Below are 21,220 nucleotides of genomic sequence, written 5' to 3' on the forward strand. Positions count from 1 at the left end.
CCAGAATGTTTGAGCAACTAATTGGACAAAGAAATTGATCTGTAGCCCTGGCTTTCATCTCCTACAGCTATGCCCTTTCATTATCATTTAAAAATAACTGAACTAAAGAATTGTGGTTGCACTATATCCTTACATCTAGCTGATCGTTAGCACTTTGCACTTAGTGTCCCAGTCATTAGTTTCAAGGAGCCAGTTACAAGATATGGTTGGAAGGTTTTACAACAAGAAATGTCCAATAGTTCTACCATATGTCAGTCTTTTGTAGCTTGAGTAATTCCTGCCATGCAAAAGCCACATCCTTATGCACATATAATTCATGGTATCAATGACATACTTTTGTCCCATTCATAATTCAGACATTTTATAAAAAATAAAAGCTTTTCCACACTCTTGTCATTTGTAATGTTTCTCTCCAGTGTGGATTCTCTGATGCATAGTAAGAGATGAGGAATGAGCAAAAGCCTTTCCACAACTTTCACATTTGTAGGATTTCTCTCCTGTATGTATTCTCTTATGCACACTTAATTTATAGGAAGAAAAGAAAGCTTTGCCACAGTCATTACATTTGTGAGGTGTCTCTCCAGTATGAATTCTCTTATGAATAGCAAACTGTGAAGAATGATTAAAAGCTTTTCCACATTCTTGGCATTTGTAATATTTCTCTCCAGTATGGATTCTCTGATGCTTATGAAGTTCTGAGGAAACAATGAAAGTTTTCCCACAATCTTTACAATGATAGGGTTTATCTCCCGTATGGATTCTCTGATGCACAGCAAGATATGATGAACTAGAAAAAGCCTTTCCACAACTTTCACATTTGTAGGATTTGTCTCCTGTATGTATTCTCTTATGCACATTTAAATGTGAGGAACAAATGAAGGATTTGCCACACTCATTACATTTGTAAGGTTTCTCACCAGTATGGATTCTCTGATGCACAGCAAGAGATGAGGAATGAGCAAAAGCCTTTCCACAACTTTCACATTTGTAGGATTTCTCTCCTGTATGTATTCTCTTATGCACACTTAATTTATAGGAAGAAAAGAAAGCTCTGCCACAGTCATTACATTTGTGAGGTTTCTCTCCAGTATGAATTCTCTTATGAATAGCAAACTGTGAAGAATGATTAAAAGCTTTTCCACATTCTTGGCATTTGTAATATTTCTCTCCAGAATGGATTCTCTGATGCCTATGAAGTTCTGAGGAAGTAATGAAAGTTTTCCCACAATCTTTACAATGATAGGGTTTATCTCCCGTATGGATTCTCTGATGCACAGCAAGATATGATGAACTAGAAAAAGCCTTTCCACAACTTTCACATTTGTAGGATTTGTCTCCTGTATGTATTCTCTTATGCACATTTAAATGTGAGGAACAAATGAAGGATTTGCCACACTCATTACATTTGTAAGGTTTCTCTCCAGTGTGAGTTCTCTTATGAATAGCAAACGGTGATGCATGAATAAAAGCCTTTTCACATACTTGGCATTTGTAATGTTTCTCTCTAGTGTGGATTCTCTTATGCACATTTAAGGTTGAGGAACGAATGAAAGCTTTGCCACAGTCATTACATTTGTGAGGTTTCTCTCCAGTATGGATTCTCTGATGCACAGCAAGGGATGAGGAATGAGCAAAAGCCTTTCCACAACTTTCACATTTGTAGGGTTTCTCTCCTGTATGCGTTCTCTTATGAATATTTAACTGTGAGGAACAAATGTAGGCTTTGCCACAATAATTACATTTGTATGGTTTTTCTCCAGTATGGATTCTCTGATGAATAACAAGGCTTGAGGTACATTTAAAAGTCTTTGCACATTGCTTACATTTGTATGGTTTCTCTCCAGTATGGAGTAGCTGAGAATGAACAAGTTGTGTGGAACACATATATACTTTCCCACTCTCTTCAGAATTGTAATGTTTCTCTACTGTGTGGATTCTCTGATGACAAAGCAGTTCTGAGGAAGAAATGTAGTTTTTGCCATATTTTGTATACTTGTAGGGTTTCTCTCCTGCATGGATACTCTTATGTACCTCATAATGTGAGGAATTACTAATGAAAGTTTTACAATATTCTATTTTATGAAGTTTCTCTTCATTCTGGATGTTCTGCTGTTGTGCAAGATTTAAACATGGAGTAAATGATTCATCACATTCCTTGATTGTCCATGGATCTTCTTGGGTGCATATTGTATTAGGTCCAATTTTGTTTGATGACTCCTCAGGGCTTTCCCTGTATTTTTCACCTGTATGTTTATTGGACATTTCCATGGTATTGATTTTCTCATGCTCTTTACACACTGAGAACTGATTTAATAGTTCACTGTATTTCTTACATTCATAAGATCTGTCTTTCCTCTGGACATTAGAATGGGTAAGAGATTTTGGCCACTCATTGATGACTTTTGCACATTTCCCCCACTTTTCATGGTAATGTGTCAAAGGAGATCTTTGTGTGTTAGGTGGATCTGATCCCTGGTTAGGGTCTTCCCATGTTTCCTTGTGTTCATGGCTCTCCTGTGCAACAGAATTGCCCTCCAATTTACTTAGGTTACATCGATCAGCAAATGCCACCCCAGTTTCATCACTGATGCAAATTTTCTCATACTTACCAGTGTGTTCTCTTTTCTCAATCATCACTGTGTTGACATTGGCCCTCTGAATTTTATCCAAACTGCAGACATTGGAACAGAACTGAAGGAAGTCTTGATGCAGAAATAGTGAACTTTTGATGAATGAATTATCACACAAATCACATTGAGATTTTTTTCTCATATTTTGGAATCTCTTGTCTACAGCAATATTTGAATGAGAACTCAAGCCAAATTCACAATGTTTCAAATGATGTTTTGCATCATGATCTACATTTTCTTGCTGATTTTCTATATTGTTATTCACAGTAAAGTAATGTTCCATAAGTGGATCTACACACTTACTCCAAGAAGCAAATGAATCCAACTGAATTCCTGACACAAAGTCATTAGTTTGGGCAGATTCTTGATGTTCATCTTCTCTCCCAGTCCTCTCAGAGGATGCCACTGCACAGATATAAGGTCCAGGACATTCTGGCTTCCCTTTACACTTTCTCCTAATTTCATGTTGACTGAATTGTATATTCTCAAGATTCTTATTTTGATATCTTCTATTTCTCAACTGTTGGAATGAACCTTGCATATTCTCCTCTGGTAACCATCCAGTAGTTTGGAGGGGAGACATAAATGAAAGAAACAAAAGTTAGAACTTATCCTTCTTAATGGATTCACCTGAAAATCCCAATGCAATGTGTAAAATTTGAGAATACCAGGAAGATGAAAAAATAAAAACCTTGACTGCATCCTTTCTCCATAAATATATAATCTTAAAATGTATTCATTGAACATATTGCCTTACTGAATACTCTAGACATTGTATTTTCAAGGCTGCAGGTACATCAGTTCTAACAAGCTACAAAAAGAAGGAAGAAAATTTGTTTCCATTTCTCCACTACAGATACTTACCCTAAAAATTAGCAGAATACAATGAAGAGAGAGTTCCAAAAAAATGGATCTAATTTCTTGCCTACTTGGGTGCTTTTTGAAAACTCTGTCCCTGACATAACGTGCCTAAAGGAAATGGGTTTATTTTGGAAGATGTCTTGAGTTAGATCAGACCTGAGAAAATGATTGTAAAGGAACAGAAAGAATTCCACTGGGAGAATTTGATTCAGACAAAATGAGAATTAAATGTAGAACAGCAATAGGCATCCAAGAAAAGGGTCTCAGAGAAGAAATGAAGAAACAGGATTGAGAAATCGAGCTCCTAAACCCAGATGTTTCTCACCACAATGACAGCCCCCTTACCAATTCCTAGAAATGACCAACCCTACAATGTACATTCTCTTGGGCCAATGGACCCTCTCTTTTAACCTTTTGTCATTGTAATTTAGAAATCACTTTTCTACAGACTTGTGGAAGGAGGCAAATTAGAGGTGATGTTCCACTTTCTGAATCCCATACCTAATGAATCTTCTATAGGGAAAGATCAAGCTTACAAAACCTATAGATAAAAGACATCTTTTAAAATCATCTCCTGGGAATGCTCCCACTTTGTGAGCTTTTATTCTCTTTTTTAATTTTCTTCTTACATTTCCTTCTTCCTTTTTTTCACTAAATAAGTCCTATTACTATGCTCTCACCCTTGTGACTATGGATTTTATTCTTCAAATTTACAAGACAAAGAACCCATTTGACATCCAAACTCTTTTACAATATGGATATAGTCCTTTGTAATTGAAAAACTACACAGAGAAATATTTTAATGAGACATCTTGAGATCAGGATATAAAGTTCTAAAGTCCCTTCTAGTTTTGATTGGTGTCATTTTTCTGTGGATGAAGAAATTTTCTAGATTACTACTAGTGTATTTTTGGTTAACTAATTGTTTTCTAATTGGCAAATAAGACTATATTCACTTTCCAGATGTAGATTGATTTTTCAAAAGCAAAAGTAACTTGTGCAGTGATGAATATATTTAATTATTATATATATTCCATCATTATATTTGCATAGCATTTTTTCCATAGAATGTTTCAGATTCATTATGTTTTTATTTTTCAAGTTGAAAACATATTGTTGGTTCTGGGAAAACAACTGTCTTCATCTTATTCCTACTTTTATGCTACCATTTTATATTCTTTCTGGGAAATCTCCCAAACCATCAAACCCAATAGTCTTGCCACTAATGTATTCTTAAATGACATGACAGCACTATTTTTATGTTCCACGTCAATTGGAGATCATGAGATATTTTGATTTCTGCCTTTTCTATTCTCTAAGCAGTATACCCTTTTAGTCTGTCCATGTTACCATAAATGATAAAATTCACTTTTTTATAACAGCATAGCATTTATTTCTATGTGCTTCAGTGTGTGTGTGTGTGTGTGTGTGTGTGTGTGTGTGTGATTGTGTGTGTGTGTACATTTCCTATTTATCCATACATACTTACCAATACATTTTTCATATTTCACATTGTGAATAATCATTCAACAAGCATGGGAGTGCAGACATCTTTTCTACATTCTGAATTCATTCCTAGTTGGTAAACTCAGTTCTGGTTTTACTCAGCACTACAGTAGATGTGCTGCTCATTTTCAAAGAACTGTTATACTGTTAAATGTATAAAAAAAATCTCCAGATGTGTTTTTCTGTGGGAAGCTGTTCTCACACATGACTGAGATACCTCCCTGACTGGGTGTGAGGCGCTCAGACCCGCTGAGTCAGAGCTTTCCCCACCCTTTCCAGGTGCAAGGGCTTGTCTGTGTGGGAGTGTGGCTCACCATTGACCTGGAAATCAATCACTGACCCTGACTTTGGCATGGCCTCTCCCTTGACCTTCATTGGTTGGAATTTTCCCCTGAATTTTTTGTTTCCTAATAAAAGCCCACTCTCTGGCATGCTGCTTCCTCTTTCCTGCTGGTCTCTTGGGTAAACCTCCCTACTGCCAAGTGGCTTGAGGCAGGAGCCAGGAAGGGCCCTCTCTGAGCTGGGCAAGAAAAAGGTAAATTGAGTTTATGTATCTTTATTTTGATCTCACCAGTTAACTTCTATGTTTGAAACCTCCAGTATGAAGCTAGCGTGCTGGTCGCAGGACAGATTTTTTAAATGCCTAAAGTTCTAAATAGATAACAAAAACATTCAAAGAATATGGCAAATATGGCCAAATGGAGGCAACTAAATAAATTTCCTGACTTAAATTCTAAGGAAATGGTGATTGTTGAGATATGTGAAGAATGCAAAATAAACATCTCAGTGATCCTCATAGAGCCAAACAAGCAAAAAATAAAAAATGAAACATAAAATCAAGCTATCAACTAAAAAACATACAAAAATAGAATGCAACTAGAAACAAAAGTTGAGATATTCTTAAATACAGAATGAAACTCTATTATAATCCAAAATCTCAATTCATTCAACTAGAATAAAAAAAAATAATGAAATCATGTTTCACAAACGAAGCTATCCACATCCTTGAATATATACCACTGTATTTCATTTGTATATACAACTGTAATGCATAAATAAATACACAAATAGGTCCCTTAATTAAGGAAGGACCACAAAAGAAGCAGATAGGGATCAGGAAATGGAGGATGGAAGGGATGGAAATTATTTGCAACTGAAATGGGAAAACATGCTTAAGGATACTTATGCATATAATCTAGAGTGGTACAACCCACACATTACAAAATACACACCAGGGAGCCCACAGTAGCTTTGAAAGTGCTGGACACTCAGAACTTTACTTCATGAGGACACACAAAACAGCACCCTATGGGAAGTAATCTGACTGCTAACTCACAGATAATCAGGGACCATTTTCCCTGAACCAGCAGAAACATAGTAGGTATCTGAACACACCAAAGATTAGACTGACCTTCCAAGAATTATATCAGTCTTGACCTGGTATGATCGATACCTCCACACCCAAAGAAACAGAAATAAACCAAATAGATTTTCAAGCCAAAAGAATGAAATGGAAAATCATATACAGCAGGCTTCCAGGACCCCAAATATACAAAATTTCAAAAGCCCCACAAATAAACACAATGTCATTAAAAATGATTAACATTCAGACTAAGAATAGCATTTTCAAGGCTCCCTGACAAAAGCAACACATATCATTGAGAGGGAAACCCATCTGATTTCTCAACATAGACCCTCAATGCTAGGAGATCTTGCAATTATAGATACCAATATCTAGAAGACTGCAGGGGCACATCCTTGTAATCCTAGATGATCAGGAGTCGGAAGCAGGAAGATCATGAGTTCAAAGCAGCCTCAGCAAAAGTAAGGCCCTAAGAAACTCACTGAGGCCCTGTCTCTCAATAAAATACAAAACAGGAGGGGATCCAGCTCACTGTTTAGGCACCTCTGGGTTCAAAACCTAGTACCCACCACTCAATAGAACCCAATATCTGAAAGAAAATGGATGCCACAAAGAACACTATGACCAGCAAAATTAAGATTCAGAATCAAAAATAAATTAAAATTATTCCACAATAAACAAACGTTAAAAGAATTTACCACTAGAAATCCTGAAGTACAAAGCAGACTCAATATTATATTTCATGAAGAAAAAGTAAAAAATAAAAGTGAAATCCAGCAAAGAGAGGAACTACACTAAAAGAAATATACCTGATCAACATAGATGCATACATTCTCAATAAAATTCTAGCAAATTGCATACAAATACATATTGAAAACACCTTGTACCATGCTCAAGAATAGTTCATCCAAGGGATGCCAAGTGGGATCAACATGTCAAAATCAATCAATGCAATTCATCCAATAAATACACTTAAATACAAGAATCATATGATCATCTCCATAGATGTGGAGGAAGCATTTGACAAAATGCAGCACACCTTCATGTTCAAAACCCTAGAAAAACTAGAAAGAGTAGTAAAATAATCCAACTTTGTAAAAGTCATGTAGGCTAAACCCAAGGCCTGGTTCATTCTAAATGAAGAAATATTGAAAGCATTTCCTTAGAAAATGAAACGAGACAGAAAAACCTCATTTACCATGTTTATTAACATCATCCTTGAAACTTGAGCCAGAGCAATTAGACAGAAGGAAAAAATTAAAGGATTATGAATAGGAAAAAATAATTCCAACTCTTTTCAGATGACATGCTTATCTGTTTAGAAGGTCCAGATGATTCCATCCAAAAATTTCTGGGACTAGTAGATGAACTGAGCAAAGTTGCAGGAGACAAAATTAACACATATAAATGAAAGGCATTCTGATACATCAGTGATGAATTCACTAAGAAGGAAATTAGAGAAACCTCTCCATTCACAATATCCTCAAAAATGTTTGGAAATCAACCTAACAAAATAGATGAAAGCCCTGTATAAAGAAAAATATAGAACTTTAAAAAGAAATTAAAGCAGACCTTATAAGATGGATAGATCTCCAATGCTTTTGGTAAGGCAGAATTAACATGATCAAAATGCCTATAGTACCAAAATTTTCATACAGATTTCATGCAATTCCTATTTAAATCCTAATGACATTTTTTATACAATTAGAACAAGCAATCATGGAATTTATTTAGAAAAATAAGAGACCCAGAATAGCCAAAACAATCTTCAGTAAGAAAGGTGAAGCAGGATCAATCAAACTACCAGACCTTGCATTATACTACAGAGCCATAGTAACAAAAACGACATGGTACTGGCACCAAAACATATGTAGATATGTAGACTAATGGTACAGAATAAAAGACACAGTAAAAGAAAAACCACATAAATACAGTTATCCCATACTAGACAAATGTGCCAAAAATGTACATTGGAAAAAAATTAGCTTCTTCAACACATGGTGTTGGAAAATGGGAATCTATATGTAGCAAAATGTTATTAAACACCTCTCTCTCTCATGCTGCACAAAAATCAACTCAAATTGGATCAAGAACCTGGGCACTAGCATAGAGACCCTGCATGTAATAGAAGTGAAAGTGTGCCCAAATCCCCACCATGTGAGCTTATAAACTGACTTCCCTTACAATACTCCTAAAGAGCAAGAGGAAAATCAAGAATCAGTAAATGGGATAGAATCCAACTAAAATGCTTTTTCTCAGGGGGGAAACAATCAATAGTGTAAAGAGAGATTCTAAAGTAGGGTGAAAATCTTAATTACATACACTTCAGTTAGAGTATTAATCTCAAGGAGACATAAGGAATACAAAAAAACTAACCCCCCACCAAAAAAATCAATAAAAGGGATAAGGAACAGAACAGACACTTCACAGAGGAAAAAATATAATCTATCAGTAAATATATAAAAATGGCTGATATCTCTACCACTTAGAACATGCAAATTAAATCTACACTGAGGTTCCATCTCACTCTAGTCAATGAGAATTATCAAGAATGCAAGGAACAATAACTGTTGGCAAGAACATGGGGGGAAAGGCACACTCAAACATTGGTGAAGGGACTTCCAATTAGTGCAAGTACTATAGACAGCAGTATGAAAATTTCTTAGAAAACTTGGAATGGAAACACATTTTGACCCAGTTATTCCACTTCTCATTTTATAGACTAAGGGATTAGTATCAGCATGCTTCAGTGGTGCACCCAATGAATGTAAAGTCAGCACAATTCACAATAGCCAAGGTATGGAACAAACCTAGGTGCCCTTCAATACAAAAATGGATAAACAAGTTGTGGATATATCTATATACCTACATGTTGATATAGATATAAATGCTATATATATATCTTACTATCTATTATATATATATATATATATATATATATATATATATATATATAGATATAGATATCTAGATATCTAGATATCTATCTCTATCTTTCTATATAGATATAAACAAATATACACATCCACACAATGTAATATTACTCAGCCTTACAGAACAATGACAATATGGCTTTTGCTGATGAACGGATGGAACTGAAGAATATCATGCTAAGTGATATTAAGTCAGTCCCACAAAATGAAAGATCAAGTGTTCTTTATGCTCTGTGGTTGCTAACACAAAACAACAGAAGATGGAGTGGTATGTGTAGAAGTTTATTGGTATAGACAGTCGGGAATAAAGGAAAGGGAGATAAGATGGAAATAGGAAAGATTGTAGAATGAAATGAACAAATTTCCTATTCTCATATGTGAATACTTGACCAGTAAAACTCCACATCATGTTCCACCATAAAAATGGGATGAAAATTGTAATTGGCTGCACCACAACTATGTATCCCATATCAAAATACAATCGACTGTCGTGTGTACCTAACAACAACAAAAAAGATTATATAGCATATAAGAAAGAAAGATTCTCAGAAAGCATAAATTTGTTACCATTAACAATTTTATTAAGTACTTACTTTTATTTCCTCAGCATTATCTTAAAAACTAAACATAAATTTTAAAAAGAACTTAGAAAGATCCCAATTGAAATGCTTAATGAGGTAAAAGTGAAAATAAGAAATGTAGAAAAGAAGAAAATGCAAAAAGTGAAGTCATTTCAATGAAAAGACAGATATTCTGATAGAAATCTGGGAGATGAAAACTAATAAATCAAATAAAAAATCTATTGACAGCATCATCAATAGATTAGGCAACCTAGAATACAGAGTTTCAAAATAAAAACCCAAAATAATAATCTTGAAAATATAGCCAACAATAAACATGTTAAGAGAAAGTGACAAGGAAAATTTTAAAAATCTGGTCTATCATTAAGAGACCAAATCTAAGAATTAGTGGTGCAGAAGATGGTGCCAAATTCTAACTAAGCAGGTGTGCATTGTCTTCAATGAATTAATATCAGAAAATTTTGAAAGCCTTAGGAATAAGATACTTAACACTGTTAAATTCACAACATCAAATATACCCTCTCCCAGACACATGCCTAATCTATGGAAAAAAGATAAAATTTTTAAAGCCACATTTAGAAGTAAGCAAATTAGGATTTAAACATCTTTTTGAGTCCAGACCGTATAAGTCAGGAGGGATTGGAATAATATATATCAAGCCCTTAAAGGAAGTTGATGCTATTCAATGTTACTATATCAATCAAAATTATCCTTCAGAAATTGTAGAGGAAATACCTTCCATGAGAAGCAGAAATAAAGAGAAAATTAAAGCCAACAAATGTACACAGCCAAACACACTTGATGAAATGTTTTATAGAGAAATGGGTAAAAATGAAAAATTAAAAAGCCAATATAGGGATGAATTTCACAAGAAGAATAATTAAGAAGAGGAGAATCATGTCTAGAATAAAAATTAGATTCAAATCAAATAGCAGGAAATAAAAAGCATCTCAGTAGGTTTCAAGTAATGATGTAAACTCTAAAAGGCACAGGTTGACAGACAGCATTACAAGTAAAACACACTTATAGGTTGTTGACAAGAGACTCACTCTACAGGCAAAGCCACCCACAGGCTTCAGGTGAAAGACGGAGACCATACACCATGGAAATGGAGACTGAAGTCAAGCAGGGTTAGCTCTTCCCATATGAGAGAAAGTAGACTGTGGGTGAAAATTATCACAGGAGACAAAGAAGGCACCTCATACTGGTTCAGGGAATCACCCTCAACAAGACAATGAGGATAAATAGTTATCCCCAGAGACTGGTGTACCAACTACATAAAAAATAAAAACCCTGCCCCGTGCTGTGGCACACACCTCTAATCCCAGAGGCTCTGGAGGCTAAGACAGGAGCATCATGAGCTCAAAGCCAGCCCCAATAAAAGGAAGACACTAAGCAATTCAAGTTTTAGAAAGACCCCAAAGAAATAATCAACTCTGACAACATAAGCTCTTTCAAGAATATGAAAATACTCTTTCAAAATAAGAAGAAAAAATAATAATAAAACTCAGAGCTAAAATTAATAAAAATGAGAATAAACATATAAATGGAAAGATTAATGCAATAAAGGGTTCATTTGTTGTAAAGATGAACATCATTTTAAAACCCATAGACAAACCAACCTAAAAGAGATAAAAGATCCTAATCAGAAAAATTGCAAAAAAAAAAGGAATTATGTAAAACACTTCTGAAATTTATAAGATTCTTACAGACTTTTTTGAAAATATGTGCATTCCAAAAAAGTGGAAAATCTAGATGATATTGACAAATTTGATACATACAAAACCTACCCAAATGTGCCCTTGATACACAGAAAATATAAAATGGACCAATATCAAAAAATGAGATTGAAGCAGCTGTTAAATGCTTTCCAACACAGAAAATATCAGGATCAAATGGATTCTCAGTGAAATTTATCTATAAATTTAGAGAAGAATTAATACAAGTTCTCCTCAAGTTTTCCATGAAACACAAATGTAGGACACACTACCAAATTGAATCTATGTACTCTATTTCACCCAGATACCAAAACAAAATATAAATCAAGGAAAAACAACTTCAGTGCCTGCATACCAGATCAACATAGATAGAAAAAAATTAAATAAAATATTTGAAAACAGCATCCAAGTAAACACGAAAGAGGTCAAAATAAAATGTATTTTATTTCTGAGATGCGTGTTTGATTGAACCTGCACAAATCAGTAACTATAAATGGACCACACCAACAGAATTAAGGAAAAGAAGAGCAGAATCATCTGAAGCAACGCAGGAAAAGCATTTCAATAAATCTAGTACTCATTCCGGGTAAAACTCATGAAATCATTCAGCAAATGTGCAGGAACAAAATCAATACTACATATATAAACCAAGCACTTTTCTGTACTCTAATAATGAACCTGCAGGAAAAGGAAGAAAAATATTCCATTCACAATAAACTCAAAAAATATGCAATTCATAGAAATAAATTTAACAAGGAAGATGCAAACCTCCAAAAGGAACGTGAAAAGCAACTGAAGGAAGAAACAGAAGATGTGAAGTGAGAAACACCTCCCATGTTCTTGAATGGGCAAAATTGATGTCTGAAGAGGGCATTACTACCAAAAATCTCATACAAACTTGACATAATCCTTATCTAAACACTAATAAAAATTTTCAAAGAAATAAAACCAAAATGTCATCTAACATTTCTGTTAGATCAGTAGAATAAAATAGAAGATATGGACACAAATCCACATGAATTTAATCATCTGATACTTTACAAAGTTTTGAAAAACAAAGGGAGAAAAGGTAGCCTTCTTATAAACTAAGGGCTATGGTAAACGGATGTACATAAGTGAAAAGTGAAACAATAACCCTATATTTCTCACTGCAAAAAAATTGAACTCAAAGTTGATAAACAATCTAGGAATTATACCAAAATCTTGAAACTACTAAAAGAAAACACAGATTCAACATTCTAACTTATCTCTTCAGGCTCCAGCATTCTTAGCAGCCTCATAAAAGTTCAAAAAATGAAACCAAGTAGGAGAGAATCAAATTGAAAAATTCTGTACACAGTAAAGTAAATCATTAAGAGTGGGAAGAGAGAACCAGGGAATGCAAGAATGTTTTGCCAAGTATGATTCTGACAAAATCATTAAACACAATGAGTAAAAAGAACAGAAAACCTCAACAAGAAATCAAACTACTCAGCCAACAAATGAGTCAATGTGCAAAGAGATGTGTCACAAAAGAATAAATACAAATAACCAAAAATTCTCTGAAATATGAGCATCATCCCTACCTACTGGACAAGAAGAAACCAAAACAACATTGAGATTTCAACTCACTGCAGTTAGAATGACAATCATTAAGAATTCAGATAAATAATGGATGTGACTGAGAATGGAAGAGTAAGGGTATTGCAAGGAAGTATGACCACTCTGGAAGGAAGCATGTGGAATCATGAAAAGACAAGAATTGGACTAACCATGTGACTAATCCTTCCTATTTACCCCAAATCTACAATTATCTTGACACCGACACTTCAGTATACACACAGTGGATTAACAGTCATTAAAAAAGAAAATCATTGCGTTTTGCATTCATGTATGAAACTGAAGAGAAGCAAGCAAAGTGACATATGCAAACTCAAAAGTAAAATATTCAGTCTTGTAGATGAAATAAAGAGTAAAATAAGTGAAAAAATGAAGGGACCACATAAAATACCAGGGAGGTCAGCAGAGTAGAAAAAGTGGATTGAGGGAATGGATGAGAAAATGGAAAAGGGAGGCATAGAGCCCAGTAAAGCTCACATTTCAGTACCTCTATAAATCCCAACTAGTGAAGAATACAAAGACAGAGGGAAGGAGAGCAAGGTAGAGAAAATGGAATGGGGCTAGAGAGGAGGGGAGTTAAGAGGAACTACTGGAGATTAAATGAGAGAAAATTAAAGTTCATGCAGTTAGGATCGAATAAAAATGAATCCTATTCATGTGCAGCTATTATGCAGTATTCAAAACATGTTCAAAATAAATGTAGAAATGCAAATTCAGGACGTGTGCCATAGTGTTATATGCTAAGTTACTTGAGTTTCCAGAAACATAGAATAAAATCTGCAGACCATGACCAAAAGTGAGTAAGATAAAGTAAGATAAAATAAGTCCAAAGTGTTTTCAAATTAAGGAATTTCCAATTTTAGTTGGATATCCAATATCTGAGATTGTCCATACAGAGTATTCTCTCCTCTGAAACGTTTGGCAAAGCCAGGCAGTTGCCCTGAGGATGTGTCAGTGAAGCGTTGTGAAACAGAGGTGTTCTCACCCACAAAGACAAGGTTCCTGAAGTTCTCCAGCATCACATCCTTGTACAAAGCCCGCTGAGCAGGGTTTAGGCACTTCCACTCCTCCTCAGAGAATGTTATGACCACATCCCTGAATGTCAGCATACCCTGAGAAGAAATCATACTTTGGTCATGTGTCCTGCAGCAGAGTTCATTACCACCCCAACGTGAGATGACACGTGCATCAGCTACAGTGTATCAAGTGTAGTTCCCAAGGCAGCAGTGCTCACAAGTGGGTTTTGGTGAGATGACTGGATCATTGGGGCTCTAGCATGGAACAGGTAAATTGATGGATTCATAATTAATGGGCTATATGGAGGTGATGGAAACTTAAGAGTTTGTGTCTAGATAGACAAATGTACCTGAATTGATTCTTTGAATGGTGTGTTTATTCCTTGCCCTTCCTTACTCTCCCTGCTGTTTGTCTGTCCAGAGTCCATGAGATGAGCTGCTCTGTTCTACTGTGGCTCCCTTCCGTGATGTTCTGCCTCCACAAAGGCATCCACTCAATGGAGCTGAACATGCACTGAGACCATGAATCTTGTCAAATAAATCTACCTTCCTTTGAGTTGATGTGTCACAGGAATTTTGTTATGGAACTGGAAAACACACCACCTAACTTAGAAAATAAATCTTAAATGTAATAAGATTCACTAACACACTACATAAAGACATAAAATGCAGATGGTTTAATTTCTTCAAAATCAGCTTTAATCCTATGCTCTTATGAAATATCAAATATAAAACCAAGACATGAACACAGGAATATATTTCTTGAAAGACATTCTTATGTCATGCAGGATCAGTTGTGAAAGCAGAAAAGTAATGGTCAATTTGAAGTGTGCTCCAACCACTTTCATGTTCAAAACACTAGAAGAACTAGGAATAGTAGGATCTTACCTCAACATTGTAAAAGGCCTGTAAATTAAAGCCTAGGCCACCATCATTCTAATGGGGAAAACCAGAAGTCATTCCCTCTTAAAACTGGAATAAGGCAGAGATACACTCTTTCACCACTTCCATTCAAAATACACCTAGAAATTCTAGCCAGAGCAATTAGAAAAATAAAGAAAAAATTATAGAGATACCAGTAATTACAGAATAGTTTCAAATATCTCTGTGTGTTGATGACATGATTCTTGATTTAGAAGACCCAAATCTTCACCAGGAGACTTCTAGAACCCATAAACAAAAACAGCAAAGTGGCAGCATATAAAAACAACACTCATATCAACTGCATTGTTATGCTCCAATGAAGAATCAATTGAAAAACAAATTAGGAAAACTCTTCGATTCAAATAACCTCAATCTAACAAAAGAAGTGAAAGGCCTCTGCAGTGAAATTACAGAATGATAAAGAAAGGAACTGAAGACCTAAGAAGATGGAAACATCTTTCCTGATTTGAATAAGCAAAATTAATATTGTATAAATGGCCATATGAACAAAAATTTTTGATTTTTAAATACTACCAAAATTTTTAATTTTTAAATACTACCAAAATCTTTAGTTTTAATTTTGAATACTACCCAAAATTTAAATTCCTTTTCAAATCTTAACGACATTCTTTATAGAATTAGAAACACCAGTCATTTAGTTTGGAAGTGTAACAGCCCCAGAATAGCCAAACCAATCTTCAGAAAGAAAATTAAGCAGGAAGCATCATAATACCTGACCTTAGACTACAGACCTATCGTGACAAAGGCACCATGATGTAACCATCAGAACAGATGAAGACCAATGAAACAGAATGGAAGACACAGAGACAAATCCACATAAACTCAAGTATCTCACACTAGACAAGTGTGCAAATCACATACGCTGGAGATTTAAAAAGCCTCTTCAAACAATGGTGTTGGGACAACTGGAAATCCATATGTAGTAGCATGAAATTTAACCCCTATCACTCACCCTCCACAAAACTCAACTCAAAGTGCATCAGACACACGTGCATTAGACTAGAAAACCTGCACCTACAAGAAGAAAATGCAGACCATCACTCAACATGTCAGCTTAGGAACAAAATTCCTCAACAAGCCTTATAAAGTGCATGGAGCAAATTTGAAAAAATACCCAATAAATGGGATGGCATCAAAATCAAAAGCTTCTTCACAGCAAAGGATGCAACCAAGAACGTGAAATGGGCATCTCCAGAATGGGAAAAAATCTTTGTGACCCACATCTCAGATAATGAATTAATTTCCAGAAAATATAAAGAACCCAAAAAGCTTAAGACCGAAAATATAAATAACCCAATCAATAAATAGACAAAGGAACTAAACAGACACTTCTCAAATGAAGAAATTGAAGTCAACAAGTGCATAAAACATGTTCAACATCTCTGGAAATTAGAAAATGTATGTTAAAACCATACTGAACCTTCACCTCACTTAGTCAGACTGTATTTATCAAGAATACAAATTTTAAAAAATATTGGTGAGGATATTAAGAAATGGAACACTCAAAGACTGTTGATGAGACTAAGAATTAGTGCAAACCCTCTAGAATGCTGTGTGGAGATTCCTCAAAAATCAAGGAATGGAAACACTGGCTTTACCAGTCCTTGGAATATATCCAAATAAGTTTAAATTTGAATAATACAGTGTGACACAGCCATATCAGTGTTTAAAGTGGCTGATTTTGCAATAGCTCCCATATGGATCCAATGTAGTTGCCCTTCAACAGAAAAATTGATAAAGAACATTTGGTATATGTGCTCAATGGATTATTACTTATCCATAAAAAATAATGACTTCATGTACATTTGTTCATAAATGGATGGATGTGGAGACCATTGAGCTAAGGGAAATGACCAAATTTCCCAAATCCCCAAAACCAAATACTCTTTCTGATGTGTGGATGCTAAGCTATAACAAAAAGGGAGAGGAGGAAAGGATGCATGTTCTGTGGATTAGACAAAAGGAAATGGTGGGAGGGAGGGGGTAGAGAAGTAGCAAACACAGTGGATTGGATCTGACATAAACTTTCTATGTACATGCATGAATACACCACAGGGAATCTCCACAGTATGCTACATCCAGAAGACTGGGATCCTAGCTAGAATAAGATAAATTCCATGTTTGTATAAATATATCCAAATTGACTCTACTGTCAGGATTAACTAAAAAGAACAAGTAAAAGTAAATATTAAAAAAGCATTGTTCTCCAATATTTATGTGCATATATTCCACGTTAGATATTTTGAAATCTGACCACACTTCAAGGAGATGGATGGTTGTGCCTAGTCTTCACATTGCTAAGAAGCTTTCAGGTGAGGCTAGCAGGTCAGTTTTCCATTTCCACCTTATCCTTCCTAAGGATAGAGAGAAAACTTGCAATCTCTCACTTGAGGAAATCACCCCCCTTCCAATTAAATACACTGACATAAAATTCTAAAAGAGGAAAAATTAACCCATGAATCCTGCATAATTAAATGTGTTATATTTTAAAAGATCCTTAGCTGGTTGTGATTACACATGCCTGTGATCCTAGCAAATCAGGAGGCTGATGCAGCAAACTGCAAGTTCAAGGCCAATCTCAGCAATTCATCACACCATGGTCAAAAATGAAAATTAGAAAGGACTGGAGATGGAGCTCAATGGTAGAGCAGCCTTGGGACTAATGACAATTATTGCACTTTTCAAGATGACCATATACGTGGCAGATAGCCCCTTAACCAGGTGAAGTCCACATAGACTCAAACAACATGCAGTCAAGGGTGATGGACACAGAGGGCAAGCACCCCTGCCAAGGTATCAGTGGGCAAATTGATATTAAAAGAGTAAACCATAATCCAGATCAACTATTAAAACATCATTTTATGCAAAGTTTAGAACTAGTGTTCACCAACTTTCAATATTTGTTCTCTTCTGAGACCTGAGAGAGCAAGTCCCTTAATTGCCCAATTTCACATAAATTTATGAGTTCTTCTAGGCAACAAATTCCATCCCTTTTCAGCATAAATTTTTCTAAGGCTTGCAGACCAAAACCCCTGGCACATCCACATGGTCCTACATCCTACGTGTGCATTCATCACTGACCTATGAGGACTCAACTGTGTTTGCACTAGGAGCTGAGTGTCAATATATTTCCATTTGCATCTGTCCTACCAGAAGCAATTGCTATATCACACTTGATAAATTCATGGTGAGACTTTCTCCTGAAAGAAAGAAGCTGTGCAATGTCAAGAGAGACTGAGAGCAGGCTCTGCTGTGTAGGGGAGAAGTGTTTCAACATTTAAAGTGAGGCATGGGATCTCCTCAGTGGTAGAAAGCTAGGCTAACACATGTGAGGCCCTGGGCTGAATCCCCAACACTGCAAGATGAGCAATAAATGAATGCATAAATGAAGAGGTAACCTTGACTACAATGAAAAGAAAGTCAAAAACAAGTAATTGGAAGCATATATTAGGCAGGGATATCAGAAGCAGCTAAGAAAGGTTTAAATATGTAACAGCACAGCAGGACAATTGAAAAAGGGCCCCGACCTGGGACCAACTACCTGAGATGCTGACATTTCTTCCTCTTCCTCCTCCTGCTCTGGGTTTCCTTCTCTAGCAAGATTACTTTGTCAAACCACACCTTCCTCTTTAGAATCTTTTAAAGGCATCTGCAAACCACCTACACCTGCTCCCACCACACCACCCTAAAAGGGTATTATTGAGCAGAAAATGCCTTTCTCTCATCTCTGTTCTCACACCAGTGAGTTCCCCTCTAGTGAACTAAAGTGAGTTTCTTCTTACTGCCTTCAGCTGAACTCTATTACCTGCAAAAGAAAAAAATATCTGCTGTAACACTGGAGCTCTGCACTGTTCAGACATGCCCCCAAAACACCCAAGTATAGCACATCCTCTTACTGTTCTTCAAAAGTATGGCTAACCCAAACTCACATCTCCCAAATGTAGCCAGATTCCCTCCTGGTTTTGCCTGTCCTCTCTCTGCCTTCACCTGACAGTTAGTTATCTCAATATTGAAGATTCTACCCAGAATCATAGACTAAATCTGTGGTTGTGGAACAGGTGAAAGCATTTCCTGCCACTGACAAGGGATCTTGATGGGAGCCCTGGCTGAGATTCTTTAGGAAAGCCATGCCTCTAGGGCTTCCATGTGCTGTCAGTCATGTGATGCCCACAGCCCTCTCTCCCACACTGTGGTTCTGCAGGTTTGGAATGAGGCCTGTGAATTGTTTTCATAACCAGTTCCACGTTAGTGATGCTCTAGCTCCCACTGGATTCATTGTCAACAGCAGGAAGCTAGATGAAACAGGCACAGCTCACCTCATCCGTCTCCCCCAGACATATCCTCTGAAGGAAAAGACATGCATTGCTGTTTCCCGTTGAAGACCTCTAGTCATCATCCTAAATACCACGTTTTTTTGTTTGGATGAAAAGTACACAAAATGATGGAGATGGCAGTTTTGTCAGAGGAATTTTTTTTTTTTTTGGGAAAGCATCACGTATACATTCATGAATGCAATGTTTTCTGAGCAGAAACTGTGTGAACACAGGATGTTTCAGACACTCTACTGAAATCTAAATGTTCTGATTTAATTAGTACAATACACTTAGACATGGGTACTAATTCTTCTGTAATTCTTATGATTCTTATTATGCTATCATTGATATTTGTAAAATATATTGAACAAAAATTAAACTTGTATATAAAAAGATACAGTAATAAAGGTGAATATGGTAACTTCAAATTTTTTTTGTTTGGCACAATAGTTGTACAAATTTCTGAGGTGCAGTGTCTGATGTTTGATTTGCATACACATTTGTTAGCAATATCGAGGGAATTTGCATGTCTGTCTCCTTAAATCTTATCATTTCTTCATTTATTATGTCTTGCTAGGTGCATTATGATTATATGTACTAGTGGGGCTTCTTCAGACATATTCATGTATCTGCCTGGCATAATGGGTCTCAATATCTTCCCCACTACTTCCTTTCCCTGTTGAACCCCCTTCCCATGGTCCCTGTCCTCCACAGTTCTGGTGCAATATACACTTTCATTACAATATGCTCACAGACACACACAGCATGATTGTTTTTCAATTTTTCCCTGTGCTTCCCCTTCCCACCCTTATTTCATATGCCTTGATTCCCTGTCTATTTTCTACTGTTCCTCATTTTATTTTGAGATTTCTCATTTCTTTTTTTCTCTTTAGCTTCCACATGAGAAGATACTCTCAATATATCTAGTATATATATATATATATATATATATATATATATATATATATATATATAATTTCATGCCGAAATTGGATAGAAGTCTATTAGAAATTTTAAATTCAATTAACATATGAAAAGATATAGCTTTCATATGCACAACAATGAAATCAGAAAAAATTACATTCATAAGCATCTCAAGAGCCATGTATGATTATATCAAAATGAACCCAACTATTATGTCTAATGACAATGCATTAATAAAAAAGAAAAAGAAATACTTTATCTATGTCTCCCAAATTTTAATACATTTTGCATTATTTACTTTGACTTTCAAATTTTTCTGTAAATTTTCTGTGTTAATTAGAAGTGTATAAATTTTTTTAATTTCATTTTATTTTTAGATCTCATTCTTATTTTGTAAAGATATTTTACTTTGGTCAGAAATCACATTCTGTAAGAATAGAGACTATAATATTTGTTCATGTTTTTGGTTAATTCTTTCAGCGTTGACACTTCCAAGGAAGGAATATTCTGCAGGTGTTTTTGGAGAATTCTCTGTGTGTCAACTGCATGAAGTTTAGTGATAATGAGGTTTAGATTTTCTGTATAATTTGCAAGTATTTTATGTTAATCTCTCAACAACAGGGAAATACTAAAATCTTTGATTATGAAAAATAAAAGGAAAAATGATACTTCCCTTTTTGAATGACCCCTACAGTGAAAATTAGAATACATTGAAGAAAGAAACTGAAAAATTGTCTAAAATGTCAAAAGGCAACCTGTCTTCATGGATTTAAAACACTGCTGAAATGGCCACGCTAAACAAAGCAATCTAGATTGAATACAATTTCCAGT

General features: G+C 35.4%; 1 protein-coding gene across 1 annotated transcript; it reads right to left on the minus strand.

Annotated features, from left to right (window-relative positions):
- Positions 1–393: 393 nt before the first annotated feature.
- LOC144250466 (uncharacterized) lies at positions 394–19,473 on the minus strand. Its single transcript, XM_077793306.1, has 5 exons — positions 19,469–19,473; positions 18,694–18,745; positions 14,181–14,303; positions 1,497–1,854; positions 394–1,412 (listed from the first exon to the last, which is right to left on the minus strand). Exons 1-5 carry the CDS (start codon positions 19,471–19,473, stop codon positions 394–396), a joined length of 1,557 nt encoding a protein of 518 aa, XP_077649432.1.
- Between the last annotated feature and the right edge of the window lie 1,747 nt (positions 19,474–21,220).

This window comes from Urocitellus parryii, chromosome 15 (assembly GCF_045843805.1).
Source record: "Urocitellus parryii isolate mUroPar1 chromosome 15, mUroPar1.hap1, whole genome shotgun sequence".
Classification (NCBI taxonomy): Eukaryota; Metazoa; Chordata; class Mammalia; order Rodentia; family Sciuridae; genus Urocitellus; species Urocitellus parryii.

Coding starts and splice junctions, on each gene's coding strand:
- LOC144250466 (XM_077793306.1), bottom strand. Junction 14,304..18,693: donor AAGAAATGTCAGCATCTCAG/GTAGTTGGTCCC, acceptor ATTTCTTCTCAG/GGTATGCTGACATTCAGGGA. Junction 1,855..14,180: donor ACTTCAGGAACCTTGTCTTT/GTGGGTGAGAAC, acceptor GTTCATTCTCAG/CTACTCCATACTGGAGAGAA.